This window comes from Gavia stellata, chromosome 15 (assembly GCF_030936135.1).
Source record: "Gavia stellata isolate bGavSte3 chromosome 15, bGavSte3.hap2, whole genome shotgun sequence".
Classification (NCBI taxonomy): Eukaryota; Metazoa; Chordata; class Aves; order Gaviiformes; family Gaviidae; genus Gavia; species Gavia stellata.
The window spans coordinates 16,524,274-16,540,520 of NC_082608.1; the positions used below are offsets into that span (position 1 = coordinate 16,524,274).

General features: G+C 37.4%; 1 protein-coding gene across 1 annotated transcript in view; it reads left to right on the forward strand.

The window, feature by feature from the left end:
• The first annotated feature begins 539 nt into the window (after positions 1–539).
• Positions 540–16,247, forward strand: part of WWOX (WW domain containing oxidoreductase) — a 532,815-nt gene continuing 517,107 nt past the window's right edge. The window contains exons 1-4 of the mRNA XM_059825031.1: positions 540–646; positions 2,551–2,615; positions 3,909–3,966; positions 5,179–5,357. Of these exons, the coding sequence (XP_059681014.1) occupies positions 540–646; positions 2,551–2,615; positions 3,909–3,966; positions 5,179–5,357 (409 nt within the window). The remainder of the gene's footprint in view (positions 647–2,550; positions 2,616–3,908; positions 3,967–5,178; positions 5,358–16,247) is intronic.

The window sequence follows — 16,247 nt, forward strand, 5'->3', positions numbered from 1 at the left end:
GGCGTTCAGCGCAGCGAGGTACTTATCTCCAGCCAGGCCTTCCTCACCACGTAAAGCAACGCGGAGGAGCTCTGATTAACTTGTCCACGACAGAGAATCTCGTCCCAGCGATCAGAAGGTGACAACTAATGGCAAAAAGCTTAAAGAACAGTTCATTTTTCATTGCTTTCCAGGGCCTCATTGTATTCATGACTGGCTCTGAAAACAGAGGGCTGGAAACACTTAATGCCCCCAAAATCTGAGGTTCTTGTGCCATCCACGACGATCTCAACTAGGTCCAGAGCCCCTTAGGGGTTAAAAACTCCGTGACACAGGCAGAACCCACGAGTCTGAGGGCGAAGTCGCTGTTCGGCCCCGGTCCCCGCGGGCTGAGGCGAGCGCCTCGCGCCCCCTCACCTCCGGACTACACTTCCCATGGTGCCACCGGGCCGTCGCGCCGCGCCATTGGCTGGGCCGACCGGAAGGGGCGGTGTGGCGCGCGCCCGCTGGCTGGCGGCGGCGGCGGCAGCAGTGCGGGGCTGCGCGGAGTGCCCGTCCCAATGGCGGCGCTGAAGTACGCGGGGCTGGAGGACACGGACAGTGAGGAGGAGCTGCCGCCGGGCTGGGAGGAGCGCACCACCAAGGACGGCTGGGTTTACTACGCGAAGTAAGGGAGGGGGGCGAGCACGCCTGGAGCCCTCTGACCGCCCGCCTCTTCGCCGCGGGGCAGCATCCGTGGAGCCGCCGCTGCTGCCCCCTCAGCGCGGGGGCGGGGGAGGGGGGGCAGGAGCCGCCATTTCCCGCCCTTTAGCGCAGGGGTGAGCTGCCGCCGTCGGGCGGCTGGGGCCGGAGCCGGGCTCGGTGGCGGGACCGGTCTCCGTGTGACTCCATTTCCGCGTGCGGTGCCCTCCTGATTCCTGGGAGCGCTGAGTGTGGGCTGGGCTCTCCAGCCACAGCCTCCCCGTGCTGAGCCCCGCGGGTGTCCGGCAGGAAGGTCTGTGCGGTGCTGACCGCCGCCGGGCAGAGCCACAGCCTCCTCCGGCCTCCTGCGGGCGTGATGCTGGGGCAGCTGTAGGCACTCCTGGGGAGAGGAGTGCTGGGGCAGCTGTAGGCACTCCTGGGGAAAGGAGTGAGCTGTCGCACAGCTGTTGCTGTTGCAGTACACCTCCTGGTTCTGCGGGTAAGCTTTGTACATACGAGCAGTTGAGCCTTACACAATAGTGTAGTTGCCTTAGTTTTCCTCCTCGTAGGAATAGAGAAGAAACAGGTACGGTGGAAGTTAAAAGGTATAAATGCTCTCCCTCAACTCTTCAATATGCTACAGCTTTGACAAGATACAAAAATTCACGTTTAGCACCATCTGCTTGTGCCAGTCTGAAAGTGATTGCATCCTCTCTGGTTACAAAAGGGGATGTGCTAAAGGGCTAACTAACTTAGTGGAATATATATTTATACATTTTCTCCTTTCTTATGGTTTCTGCAGCCATGCTGCTCTTGGAATCTGTTTCAGTCTGTTTAAAGCTGCAAGACTTACTCATTTCCACAAAAAGGGTCAAAAGTAAAGTGCATTCTCACCTGTGGTGAGTTGGCATCTTCCTCCCAAGTTCTGCTTTACAAACACTGGACAGAATGCTTTAGTTTATCTGCACTTGGTTTGTAAACATTGGAAATTCTCTCCTAGGTGTTTGTTTTTCTTAGGTCAAGCTTTTGTATATTTCCTTTGACTTCAAAAGCTCTTTCAGAAAGGAATTACTTGGTGAAAGTGGCAAACCTACAAAATAATAAGATATTACTGAGCGTAATTCTTACACAAACAATTAATTCAATAGGTCTGCTTTTTATCTGTTGTGAAACTGAACTGATTTAATTTAATGACAAAACATTACTGTATCTTTACTGGCTGAAAATCTTGCCCATTGTGTCTGAAAATACTTGACATGAAGAGGTGTTACGCTGCTGCTACCTTTAATATAAGCTCTATATCTGTGATACCTCTGCATATTGTGGAAATTAGTTTTTAAACCTTATCAACAATATGAACTTTAAACTTAGCTGGAATAGGGTCACTTTGTTTTAAGACTTTTAAAGGTCTTTATGATGAGTTAGGTATGCACACAGTCAGTTACTGGAGCACGGTGGGCAGGCGTTCGTTTGTCAAGCTATGATAATTTGGTTATGTATCTCACAGACTGGAGTAACTCAGGATCTTGTATCTTAAGTGTATGAGTGTTCTGAAGTTCAAGTGCTACTGCAGGTCACGCAGGTGTACTTATTTAGTCTCAGACTGTGATTCTTGTAATACAGTATGCTGCCACTGTGGGCTAACTGCATGGTTATTATAAGAAGGAAGAGTTGCTTATGTTATGTGTGAATTGCCGTTGGTACTAGATCTGTAGTTTAGTGATTATTTGTGTATGTTATTCAGTAATGCTGTCAGTCTATTTCATACTTGGGCGTCTATCAGTTTGGACACTCTTTCAAGTAATCTCTGCCTGACTCCTAAAAATTTTGGATTATATCAGAAAAATTATTAGGCAATTTTTTTAAACTTAAACTTTTCTTTTCCTACAGCCACCTGGAAGAAAAAACACAGTGGGAACATCCTAAGTCTGGGAAGAGGAAACGTGTTGCAGGAGGTTTGTGTTAAGCTTTTGTAATGAACTGAAATTATGTTACAAAGATCAGTTGGAGTTTGTGCAGGAACTAGATCTCATTTTGATCTTCTAGCTGACGCTAATCGCCTTGTCAAACTGAGCTTGCAAAATACTGCTGATTTCAGTGGGGTTTTACCTATGTGATTGGTGTCTGTGTAGGGCGATCATTTTGCAGTTTTGTGTCTTTCTTGTATTGCTCCATAAAGTCAAAGTACTAATTCCAGGATAAAGGGATTGTTTTACTGTGGCTTGTAAAGCATATAGTCAAAGGCTGGAATTCTCTGATTGGGTTCTGATATCCTGGTGTCCATCAGATAATATTTATAGTTGGATTATATTCTTCAAAGAATGAATTTCATCAAAGAATATCCCTGGCACAGAAAGAAGTCTCATTAGTTTTCATTGTACTTGCTTTCCCTAACCCAATTGAATGTTTGTGCCAGAACAGAAGACAGACAATGTTGCAGGACACTTCCAAAGCTATATGACTTCTTAAGGACCTTGGATCAGTGCCTTAAATTAGATCTTCCCAGAAGCTTCTATATGGGGTACTATACTGTTGGCAAGCCATGTTTCTTTTGGCATTGGTAATGTGACTATAATGGGAATGTTTTCAGTAGATTTTCAGGCAATTGAATTATAATTGAATACTTTTCAGCCAGGATTAGAACTACTGGGAATGCTACTGTTGAGTACTTCTGTAGGGTCTTATATCTAAGAATTTATTTTGTAAAGATTTGTCTTTTTTTTTTTTTTTTTTTTCCCTGGCCTTTGAACTTCATAGCATCATTTAGGTTCGATTTAATGTATCCCATACCCACTTGAATGTTCTGATCTTCTGACTTTTGGTATGTGTTACATGTAACTGTTGCTACATTTAGTTCAATGTTTTTGCTATTTACTTTATCGGGGATAGATACAAAACTGTGTGCAGTATAGACATGCGTATCTACTAGGAAGCATGGTTGCATTTTGCTGGTTTGTGCTATAACATGAAATAATCTTTATAAAGAATTTTTAGATTATCTTTATACTTAATATGCTAGTCATTGCAGTTGTACCAGGTCTCCTGTATATTGTACTTTTATTAGAGAACAATTGCATGTGATTAGGGAAGCAATCCTTTAAAGTTCCAATATTCAAGTGCAGCAGGTAGTTGCATTACCTACAGAAATAATGCAGAATTTTGCCACATCTGTCTGAGAAATCATTTGAACTTCAAATCTGAATGTACTCTAATGCCTGAAAAAAGATAATGTTTTATGTGTTTCCTAGGTCTGCCATATGGATGGGAGCAGGAGACTGATGAAAATGGACAAGTCTATTTTGTAGAGTAAGTATGTCAAAATGTAGAATATGGACAAGTAGGACAACTGTGTTTCATGTTGGGTAGCCTTTTTGAGTTATGATACTGTGACAATATCAGCTAGAAAGACAAAGAAACAAGTAAGTACAAGTTTCAGAATCTATATGCAGATATTACAGTTGTAGCAGTATCTAAACACCCATTTGTGGTTTTCTGAATTGTTCCATGTGCACAGAAATACTAGCTTGGTTGGCAGATTGAGGTGATTTGCATATCCACATCTCAAAGTGTGAGCTGACCTTCAGGCAATGTTGATGTAGGCTCATTTTGTTTGTATACCTTTGTGGATAAACTCTGTACATATAACTTTACAAGCATATCCAGAACTTCATGGCTGATTGTTAACATTGCAGTAGTGCTTTAAACATACAAGATGAAAACAAACTTGCTGCAATTCTGACTTGCTTGCAATGTGAAGCACAGAAAGAAAAGAGAACAGGGATTGAGCTAGCAAAGATTTTTAGAAAGGTAAGGGAGGAGGCAGCTCACAGAAGTAGAAAGATTTCTGGGAATGTTCCCTTTGTATCTTTTTCAATGGCAGGGTCAAAATGGGATAGTTACCTTAAACTGACTTGGCAGAATGAAGATTATTCACAGGCCAAAATAGTGAGTGTTGCCTTTCTGCCCTGTAATTAAGGGCTGAAGACTGAAAGTTGTTGCTTAGTGTCTCTTTCTGATAATAGTCTGAAGAAAACTAAAACTTGGCTTTAGAAAAGTGAGCCTGACCCAAATTGTGCCATTCGCTGAGCTGATGTGAAGCTATTTGTTTTCAGTTGTTTAAGAAAAAAGTACTGAGCTACGTTACTCATTGGTATATTGTTTCAAGGCAGTAGTGTAGGCCCCTCTTATAGAGCTCCTAAGAGAACATGATCTTCCCTAATATAACGAGATTTTTCCCTTGTCAAAATTCTGCTTTCTATGTCAGGGCTTCACATGAAGTTCAGAATGGCATTATGAAGTTTGTGAATACGATTATTAATGGACACTCTCACAATTGGAAAAATGTTTGCTAAAACAAGTAATTGGGATAATTTTAACAAAACTGAAAAAAATAATTTGATTTTTTTGAAATTTAAATAATCCACTGGAATTGTACACAACAGTGGTTGAAATATATTTAAAATCTAAATGCAGAGTACAAAAGGGTTCAAGCAGTTGAATTTTTGTGTTCCTTTGCAGCCACATAAACAAAAGGACTACCTACCTTGACCCAAGACTGGCGTTTACAGTTGAAGATAATCCAGTAAAACCTACTACCAGACAAAAATATGATGGAAACAGTACTGCAATGGAAATACTCCAGGGTCGTGACTTGAGTGGGAAAGTGGTTATAATCACGGGAGCAAATTCAGGAATAGGTAGGTTAACATTACACATGAGGTAAAATATGGCAATCTTTATCTTACAGGCTACTTTGTTGTTTAAATACCTGTCTACTTCTGGTATTCAAACTTGGTTTGCATTATTTCCATATAAAACCTCTAGTTAGAAAACTTTTTTCAGGTTTGTGTACTGCTTTTTAAAAAAGTGTGGAGAATTTGGAGCTTGAGAAGAGAGCTACAGGAAAGACATCAAGTTCTGAAACAATTGATTTTTGTCCAAAAAAATATTGATGGAGGCAATTTACATTATGTAAATATATAAAGGATGGCTGTGAAAGGGAAGGGAAGTTTCTTTTTATGATCTTGATGGCTAGGACAAGGAGTAAGGTTTGTATGGCTGCAGGAAAGTTTAGATAAAGTATTCAGAAAAACTTTCTAATGGCAGCAAGTAAACTCAGGTAAAGATTTTTCCAAGGAGGCTGTGGAATTTTTACCTCTGAAGGTATTTTCAGGCCAACTTGATGATGAACTTGTGTCAGAATGTCATATTCAATGCTCCTTCAGGGAAAAAAAATGTTTATGATGTTTTGGAATCCCTGTTAGTTTTATTTTCCAGCAGGTTCATAAATCCTTTCAGACACTCAGCTTGTTTAGGTATCTGTTACGTAGTATTACTTCTATAGCAGGTGAGTATTTGAGAGATTCTAATTAGCTGCTTTTGTTTCATTTTATAATGAAGCTTTGGTGCTTAGGGGCTTTGCCTTTCTTCTGAGAAGACAAGATTTCTTCTCCAACTTAATTTGCTAGGCTGTTTGAAGTTTCACTCAGCAACCTGCACAGGATATGTCTTTTTCTGTGGCTTAAATTTGCGGCGGAGCCACAAATATTAAAACACTGGTGTGGTTTGGTGTTAGATTTGAATTTTTTTGGTAAATTGGGGGATCTACCTAAATCCTAGATAACTGTTAGTCTTTTGTTCCTTTTTGTGGTTTGCATTTTTCTTTATGGTGGGATTACATCAATATTGAAAGAGTCCTTATGCAAATTATTTGGCGTTTTTTTTTAGTGCAGGATCTTGACTTAAATGCATTTATAAGGACATTGGAAAACCTCGGAAACATTCTGGAAAATAGCTGGACTTATCACTCTGAATTCTCTTGGTCTTTACCTCTTAATTATTTAAGGGAGTGTTATCCCACAGGAGTCAGATGAAGAATTTAGAGCTTTATTGTGGCTTGCAATTTAGGCGTTAACAGTACATGTCCTGCTGTCATAGTATGATATGCTACTACAGATTGATATTGCAGTTAGGGCAGGAAGTGTTGTACTTACCTGTCTCAATGAGGAGCTTGTGTTTTCTAGTAAGGTTTACATTCCGGTTTCTTTATAATCTGGATTGATCACAAGTAAGCGAGCCTATCCTTGCACCAGGTACATGCACAGATATATCTATACATATACGCATATACTTTCTTGATTACTATTGGTAGGTGAGGGCAGGATATCACCCTTGGTCAGCAGCATACCAAGAAGAGTGGGTAATAAGAGTGTAGCAAGAGTGGGCATTAGTGAAATAAGCCTTGGGCTGTGCTGCTATATGAGGTTAGGACATAAGGAGTCCAAAACTCTGAAGGTGGTGTAGCAAATATGTTATTAAGGTGTTGTTACAGCCTATATAACTCAAAACTCTTGCATACCATGTTGCATTTAATATTGCTGTAGTCCTAGGCTTTGTGTCTGATAATGCTTACCAATTGCCATGGGGCGTGGATTAAGGAGAAAGCAGTTCTAGCGTTTACGCTTCTTATGTAATCTATGTTCTTTTTTTCATAGCTCTAAGGGCTTCTGAGAGAGGATATAATCTGAGCTGGGCTTGTTCTGGTTATGACTTCTGTTTGACCTGTTTGATGGAGAAAAAGAAGGTTCAAACTCCTTGGCATTGTGTGAAGGGAACACTCCCCCTTTGACGTTGTAAATAGTGTTCTTGTCCAGTTAATTTGGATGTAATTGGCAGAATTTGAAGTTTTCTTGAAACTCTGTTGTCTGAGTTTTTAAAACGTATCAGTCTTAGCTTAAGTCTTAACCATGCTTTGTGACTCTTGGCAAACTGCTTTGAACGTGTCCATGTCATTTAATGGATTGCAATGTAGAGATCCCTGTGAGCTTTAGTACGTCTACACAATTCTTTGGCACTCCATGTGGAAATGCTAATTAGTTAGCTCAAGAGAAGTGCTACCAGTTTTGGAGCTTATTCCCCAGTTATTTTAGGATTTCAGTGCTGTGCTCCACTTCGTGTTGTAGATACTGCTTTTAAACTCTCTGTGTATTTTGGAGCTAATATTTCCCTCCCTGAGTATTTTGAGGAGTAAACAATTACTGTGTTTTCAGAATGCTAACATGCTTTCTTTAAGAGGTAAGTGTAAATATTTCCAAGGAAATATTGCTGTCCATTAAGTAGAAAGTGATTGAAAAAGAATGTATTACTTGTTGAGAATTTGTAATTAATAGCGTAAGGAAAAAAATCACTCAACCCTTTCATTCTTGTCCAAATTAGATTCAAATATGCCATTGAAACTAACTTTATGGTATCTGTACATTTGTTGAGAAATCTTTCCAAGATGGGTAGAAAGAAGATGAAGGTGTAAGTTGGCAGACTACAGTCAATCAAAATGCAGAAAAATGCATTTTTCAATTACTGCATTGCTGGATACTCAAGATAAAGTTTGTAAAATGCTGAGAATCCCTTGAAAGATGGATGAACATAGAAGTGTTTTTATTCATCCATATACATCGCTTTAAGGTAGCAAAGTTAAAAATATATCAACAAAAATGGAATGATGTGTTAATTCACTTTATTTGTGAATCTAATACAGGGAATCCAATGTAGCTTGCCAGGAACATTTTTTTTTTGTCTATAGTTGAAAAATCCCCTCAGCTTCTGAAAAATAGAGATGCTTACTTCATTACCGAGGGAATACTTTGGATGACTTCAGCAGTGGTAGAGTTTTAGTGGTATCACACATACTGGCTTCTCAAATGTTACTTCATTGCCATTAACTTCTCTTAAAATATCTTAAAATGGGGAGACCATCTGCTCTGTGATTCTTCTTTTCATTACTAATTAGGAATATGGACTGGAAGAATTTCCTAGATTACATACCCAATTTCTTAACTTAGTCCTTAAAATTGCTTGCAAACAGTGTGGGGGGAAAAAATATACTGAAAACATGCGATTTATAAAAACTTCATTAGTTTTCATTAGCAACTTGGGAAAGGTTAATAAATTATTCAGTTCTTACAATATAAAGAGATCATAGAAGATCGAGTTATTAGTAAAATATTTTCTTGTTTTTTATTTTGGAAGCTTTTTCTTCTGACAGTGCAGTCCAACTATTCTTTGGATTCTTCTGTCATCTTTTTTTCTTTTAAGCTTAATCAAAATTTTAGTCTGAGTATCGCATTAGAAGTTGAGGTAACTTTTGGTCACAGTAAAGGTGGTGTAGTAAAAAGAAGACTGACTTACTGAACAGTTTAGTCTTGTGTCAATCCTTCTGGTTTTAAAAACTTATTGCTCTGTGTACATTTAAACATGAGTAGTGTAAATTGTCAGTTTGTTCTTTTAAAGTAAGACATTCCACTGTGAGGAATTGAACATAGTGTGCAATTTTGTGTGTAGTGTTTTTCTGTTTTAAAGGTCTCAACATCAATTAGGTTATAGAGAAAATATTTCCCTAGCGTGTTTCTTGTATGAATAAAGTCATACTTTCTAATTTTTCCACTAGAGGGCTGTGTTGCTCCTTGAAAATACTAAACAAAAGAGACCTGGTGCTTTTTCCTGTTTTTAGTAAATGCTCCTGTAATTTTTTTTGTGTTCTTAATTATTAGGGATAGAATTTGAAATTTTAAAAAGCATATCAGCTGTTCATCTAGGTTTAATTTTATAAAGAGATGTGGTATTTTCAACTGCAAGTGTAAGCAATCTCCTCAAATAAAATTCTTTTTAAATAATATTACTTGATTTTAATATCAAAGAGACACTTTTGTGGCTAATGTGATTTTCTATGACTTGTATAAATATTGCTATCTGTTTTTAAGATTCATATAGCTATATGACCTTGAAACTACAATGTGTTCTGTTTTCTCTGTTGGGTGCAGTTGCATCTAACCTATTGTGACTGCTAGAGTATGCATGAGTAGCGAAACTTAAGTAGTATTGCAGTATATTATGGAAGGGCAAAAAGTGTATGTTCTGTGTAGACAGGCAGATTCCACAAAGTAGGGTTTTTCTTAATGCTTTTCCAAGATTTTATCACAAAACCGTATTGATAATCACAACCAGACTCAAATTGCTCAAATTGCAATTCTAATTTTTCTGCTATATGAAGGTCAAAAGAAATCTGTTGATTGCTTTTTGTAAGGGATGCCCAGAACAAGCACAAATTATCTCTAAGAAAATAAAAACCACTTTTTGGCTTTGAGCAGCTTAAGTTTCAAATACTGAAGAAAATCCAGAAAATCCAGAAACTTCAGTCATAATGTGGCTTGCTATATTGCTTTTCTTGATTATATTTTACCAGAGTAAAGCATGTAATTTTATAATTGTGGAAATGTTTTAGATTATTTCTTCAAAATAATTGTCGGTTAATGTTTGGTTAAATGGAATTCTCTTCTTCTGGCACTTTCATTGCTATGCAATGAAGAGGCCTTAGCCAGGAGAAAAATTGTGTATTAATCAGTACTTAAAAGACGAGTCACTGCTCCAGTGAGCTTTCAGTCTGCATATACTTTTGGTGTGAGAAGTTATCGTATTTCTTTTATTTCTTGTACAGAACTTCAGTATTAGCAACTTCTGTCATACTGATGCAAAAGGCTGGGAAACATGCTTATAATTTATCGCAATTAAACATTGCTTTATAATTTAAAAAGTTGTTTTGAATAACCATCCCTTTAATTTATAAATGGTAAACAGAAGTTTTTCTGTTTTTTTTCTCTCATAGCTTTTTTCTCCTGATGACTCTATTGTTGTATTATGTTTTAAGTGTGGAAAGCTAGCTTGACATAATAATAAAAAATGGTTATTGCAAAACTTGTGCAAGTTAGATTGCAGCATATCAGGTTTTTAAACTCTTAAAAGTCTGATTAAGTTACAGCTAAAAATGATTAGTAAATTTTAGCAGAAGATGACGTGTTTTATTAAAACATGTTTTTACAAACAAAGGAAGTGCAAAGCAACCTACTTCTTTTCTCTTAACTACTAAAATACAGTTAGCAGCTATATTATTTGATTCTTTCTTTTTAAATTGATTTATGCTACACCCGTGGCTGATTTGCATCCTTTTAAACAAACGTAGCCAATACTTGAGGATCAGGTATATGAAATCGGGGAAGAGACTTAGAGCTAAAACTCTGTTTTGACCTCAACTATCACAATAGAGCCTATGCAGCTTTTGAAATGCATTATATATTTAATGAGCTGTATTCCCAGTATCAAATGTCATAGTTAATTGCAGTGAGAGTTTGTGTATATATACACAAACATAACTGAACATTGTAAAACTGTAGAATGTAACACTTTGACGATGGGTAACTTGATAATTTACTTAGTATTAATTGTCATGGTAACATGTAGATGATTAGATTTTGTTCACACATGATGGTGCTTTTGTGATAAATACAAATTGGGTACCTCTGCAATTTATCATGTGTCTTTCACTGTATCACCTGCACCTAATTCAGAAATCTCTCTCATATGGGACATTATTTGAACACTTTACATCTGTGAGCAATGTAGAATGGCTACCCCTCTTAAATTATTCTGCTCCCAAAATACTAGAAACTTTTCTGTCTCCCTTACTGGAAAAAAAACTAATAAAGTTTCAGTGGTCTGGGATGTGGGGTTAACTGTGTTAATGCCGGGACCAGTAGCATCTAAGATCTGATAGTCAGAGTGGAAAATAGAACTTTAAATTATTGGAAAGCTAGGAATCTCTTTTCAGTAAGCATACAGTGCTTACATTAATTCAGAAAGATCCCAAGATATTTGGTTTTCTGTCATCGTTTTATTGTGTTAAAAAAAAAAGTTCTTTTTGGTAGCTTTTTACTTTTCTGTTTTTCAAAGGAGTATAAACAATAAGTGAACCTGTACACAAATGATGCAATACACATGGCCAGACTGCTGTGCTTTTACTGTGTGCTTTTGTACTTCACACTGGCAGAAGCTAATGAAAGTTTGTTTTACTGGGGGAGTGGCATATTGCATAACTTCAGAATTTCTGAAGTCCTGATTTCTGAGCTATTGTTTCTGTATGTCGTGTAGTAGTGTTTGAACACTTCCTATATTAGTATAATTCTGAATCTTTCTTGTAGTTAAAAAGCAGAATCTACCTTCAGAGCCTTGATAGAGGCAGGTGTGGTTAACCTTTGTTGCATTTCTTATGCCAATTGAGTAATAGCTAATCGAGTAATGGCTATTTAAGCTACTACCTATAAGAGGAGCAGAATTAAATTTTTAAAACTTCTCTAAATTTCTTGTGAAGATCGTTTAAGGTCTCTAATAGATGCTGGCTTGCTTTTACCACTATGCCCTAACTCTTGGCAATAGAGATATGAAAAGTGTGATGAATAAGAACGCCCTTACTTCTTAAGAAATCAAAAATTGACTGCTCTGTACCTGCAGAGAAGAGAATTTTGTGAATATGGGGAACTATTCTAGTTGCAGAAGTTACTGAGATTTGTGGGTGACATAGCGTTTTTACTGAGGCTGGCTTTATTGGCCCTCACAAAGAAGGTAACATTTGCTGAATCCTAATTAGACCAGTGAATGGTCTCATTTAAGTCAAACTCAGATCATATGGGAGGAATAAAACAGACCCTTACAAATACCATTGAGGACTCTCATTTTAATAGTATTAGTCTGGCTGTTATAAATATGTTCATTGTCTTTCACTGTGTTGCATGGAGTTTGGTGGTCTAAGCCCACAGACGTTTGTCTGAATCTGTCAGTAAGGAATTGTTCAGCTGTATTTTTGAGCTAGATTGCAAATTTTCCTTGAAAATGTGCACATTTTTCTTTGAAAGCACAAAGTTTATTTTCTAATTTCTCTCATCTGTTTCCAGATGAAATAGTATTTAAAGGTTATATAACTGGCAGGACTTCTACAAAGGAACTGCTCAAGATGGTTCTCTGTTTGAGATTCACTTTATGATTTCTTGTATGGTTTTGGAATTTTTCTTATGCTGTAACACCTGAATTTTGTCAGCCTTGAAAAAAATCAGCCTGTTCTTGTGGGATAGTTTGTTTTGGAAAAAATAATCTTTAAGAGAAAATATATCTGTCTGGTTTTGGTCTGTATTGTTGTTTTTCTCAATTCTATTCATATGTTAACTTTTCGAAGATTTCTAACTGTAAAATTTTTCCTATGTTTTATGATGCATAAACAGCAAGGTGTTTGCTTTCCAGTAATGGTCTATTATTTGCATCCCTTTTTCTTATGAGAGCAGAAAAAAGGGATGCGACATGGAGGAGCAAGTTTGTGACAATGCTTCTTGAATGGTCTTTCCTACTATCTAGATCTTTTCTTCAATTTAGTGAAAGGAGTTTGTCGGAATCAAAATTTCATAGTTTTCATAAATGCCAGAATTCCTGTGGATTAATAAGTTGAAACTTCTGCCTGTTTTTACTAAGAAGAATTTCTGTACATAATTCTGTTGTAGCTTGATGGTGCAGAGAGAAGGGAAATACTGGGGTTTTGCTAAGGAGATGCATCGTATGTTCTTGCTAAACCAGTGTAACTTGTGGTGAACAAACTATTACAGCCTTTGCACAGTTGTATGTTTCCATGCTGGAAGTGTTTCACATGTGGAGAACTGAAGTGGGTATTATTTATGGAGGTTTGGGTTCAAAGCTTATTGTGAGGCAGACGGAAAGATCGGCAATATATAACCTTGGGTTATTTTTCTTGGCTGAGTCCTAGCTGTCCCCGAGATTGTTTTCATGGGATACTTCTGTGTTTACTGGGCTTTTAAAAGCATTAAAGAGTGGTTCCTTGATATATATTTTATTTTTTTTTGTGAATTCTAGGCTCCATGTATTAATGTTTCACTATTATAAGCAGCACAGTATATTAACGGAAAAGCACGACTGGCCTGGATGCAACCAGCATGTGTATGCTTTGCCCTGGTAGAATAAAATAACCTCGCATGAGAAAAATAAGGCACCCAATAAAAACATTGTTTTGCAGATGTAACTTTTACAGCAGGGTCTTCTGCCAGCACAATTGTGTTGTTCAGGGACTGTTTTCTTGCCATCCTTTGCCAGCGAGACAGTGGCAATGAAGGTTTGGTTTTAAGCCCTTTTAAAATGCGGTTGGGTGGGGAGGCTTATGGGAAAAAATAATCATCCTTCAGCCTAATACAGTTTGGTATTGTATATGCAGCTATGTATTTTAGTTTCATGTTGTTACTCTGGCTTCTGTGATTGTATGACTTAATCATTCTCTTGAGGAAAAACTGCTTGCTTAATGAAGAATTAATGGGAAAAATAATGCTGAAAAATTAAAGGTTGAATTTTTTAAGTCCTGTGATCCATGCACTGTGGACCTAACTTGGCATGGATTATCTTAAACCACATGACTAGCCCTACCATAAAAATGTTGGTGTCTGTATAGAAGTTTTATTGTTTGCTTCTTACTTAAACACACCTTAAAAACAAACACACTTCGCTAATTTTTTCAGGTATTTTCTTTGTGGAAGTCCAAAACTTTGTAGCAGGCATGAATTTTGTTGTACCAGTGTTTTTGGGGAATGGGAGTACAGTGGGAGTACAGTGCTTTTCCGGAGAGCCTGGATCTTTCAGGAAGTGTATGTTTGGCCAGAGTATGTGATCTGGGTAATTGGTGTAGAGAAGCACAGTTTATGGTGGGGAACGTGCCTGTGGGGTGGAACTTCTAACTCATTCTGTTGTGGGATATTAGTAGCTGTCAGTCAGGGATTAGTACTTTTTTGAACAATTAGTACTATTTTGAACAATTAAAAAAAACTACTAAAAGCTATTATTTTCAAACTTTGAATAGTGTTAATAACAGAGGGTTCTCTTTAATTTACAGTGCTGTATTCTGAAAATTTATGGTAGGTCATAGTGATTGAGTTTTCCATGAGTGCTATCACTCTGTTAACTCTGGCTTAATATTGTGGAACACTAATATTGCTCTGCTTTATGTAAGGCTCCAACTGTCTACTTGTTACATATTGTAAATATTAAAAGGTCCTCTTGGACTTCTGTAATTTATTTTTCTTATTGAGTAAGCTGAAAATGATGTCAGATGTTCATACTGCTTTTTGATGTCCATTTTGATGAATCTATTTATTACTTCTGTAATGAGTAGTACACATGGTTGGTTAGCCAAGTTATTGAACTTCATCAACCTTGGCTGAAATTCACAATGCATGTGAAACTTGTTGTAACATGTAAGAAATTACATCTTGGCTAAAAGGTTCAATAATGATTACTACTTGTAATGGAATCTTTTCACGAAGGATGGGATTGACTGTGTTGTACTGTTTGGTACTGCTTTTACAGGGGAATAACATATTGTAGAACAGGAGCCGTCACATGTGGTACTTACTTTCTTGTCTGTTATCTAAGTCTTAAAGACTTTTAAATGGGCCCCAACATAACTTGATCTCTTTTCTGTCTTTTGAAATATTTAATTTCACAAAGGTTTTTCTCATTATTTTATGCATAGTCCAGAGATGAAAAAACCTTTTGCATGATTCAGTCTATCTTGGTGCAACACAGAACCTATTCTCTGCATCATTTGTGTCTTCATGTTTTGAAAGTGAATTGTGTGGCAAGAGTTGTTTGAATAGTTTCAGCTGTACATTTGTATTTTTTTGAAATGCTTGTTAGATAATGCGTACAGAAGAGGTTGATAAATGTATACTGTTTTCTAGTGACAGTATCTTCTGAGGCACATAGTGACTTTTCTAGATACTGTCAACTGTAGTTACAGCCTAAAGATGCACATTAATGGACACAATGTTTTTGACTTACCAGCAGAAAATTTCTTGGTGACTATACCTATGCTAAGCAGTAGGGTCACAAGAAGAAAGGATTTCAGTATCTTCCGTTTCTTTCAAACTCCTCATGCTTGATTGTGTCAAGGATTTATAAGGTTTTGAAACTCGAGTCTGAAACAGTAAATCCGTACCAAGATGGAAGTGAAAGGAGGCAAGTAAGAACTTGAGAAGATAAAGATCGAAATCCTGACTTGATTACAGGAGTCTTGCTGCTGACTTCAGAATTAGTGAGGCCAGAATTTTTCCTGAATTGTAGAATAGGAATAGTACTGTGAGAAGTTGATCTTACATTCATCCTAAAGTCTATGATATGCAAACCTAGAAAGATGGTGTGTGACTTAGGAAAATAAATACATCAAATGTCACATTCTTATAATAATTCTCAAGGAAAGACTGTCAAAAACAAAAGTAGTTTTGTCTTTCATGATATTTTTTTAATTAATGATATTTGCAGTTCTTAGTTCTGTTATTGACCACGCATGAAGTCTTATGCCTTCCTGTTGTTTTTATTTTTCTTCTGTGAGTGAAAATTATTTGTTTCTTCTCCTTTTTCCATTTCTTCTATAGGCTTTTCTTTTTAATATGTGGATCTTTGTCGCCTTCTGTTCAGCTATATAACCTCAGTTTTTCTGTTCCTGTAACATCTAGCTGGTTTTGATTTCTTGCTGTACTTCTACATGGTGGTTTTTAGTACTTTATCTGTAAGTTCAGAAAACTTGTGGGGCATTTTCCTCTTGGGACGATTAGTCAAAAAGCTGCCTTTGTGCAAAAATTCACTGTTTGTTTAAAAGTTTGTGAGGAGGATCTCTAATTCTCCTCTAACACAACCACGTTGAAGAAAACAATATT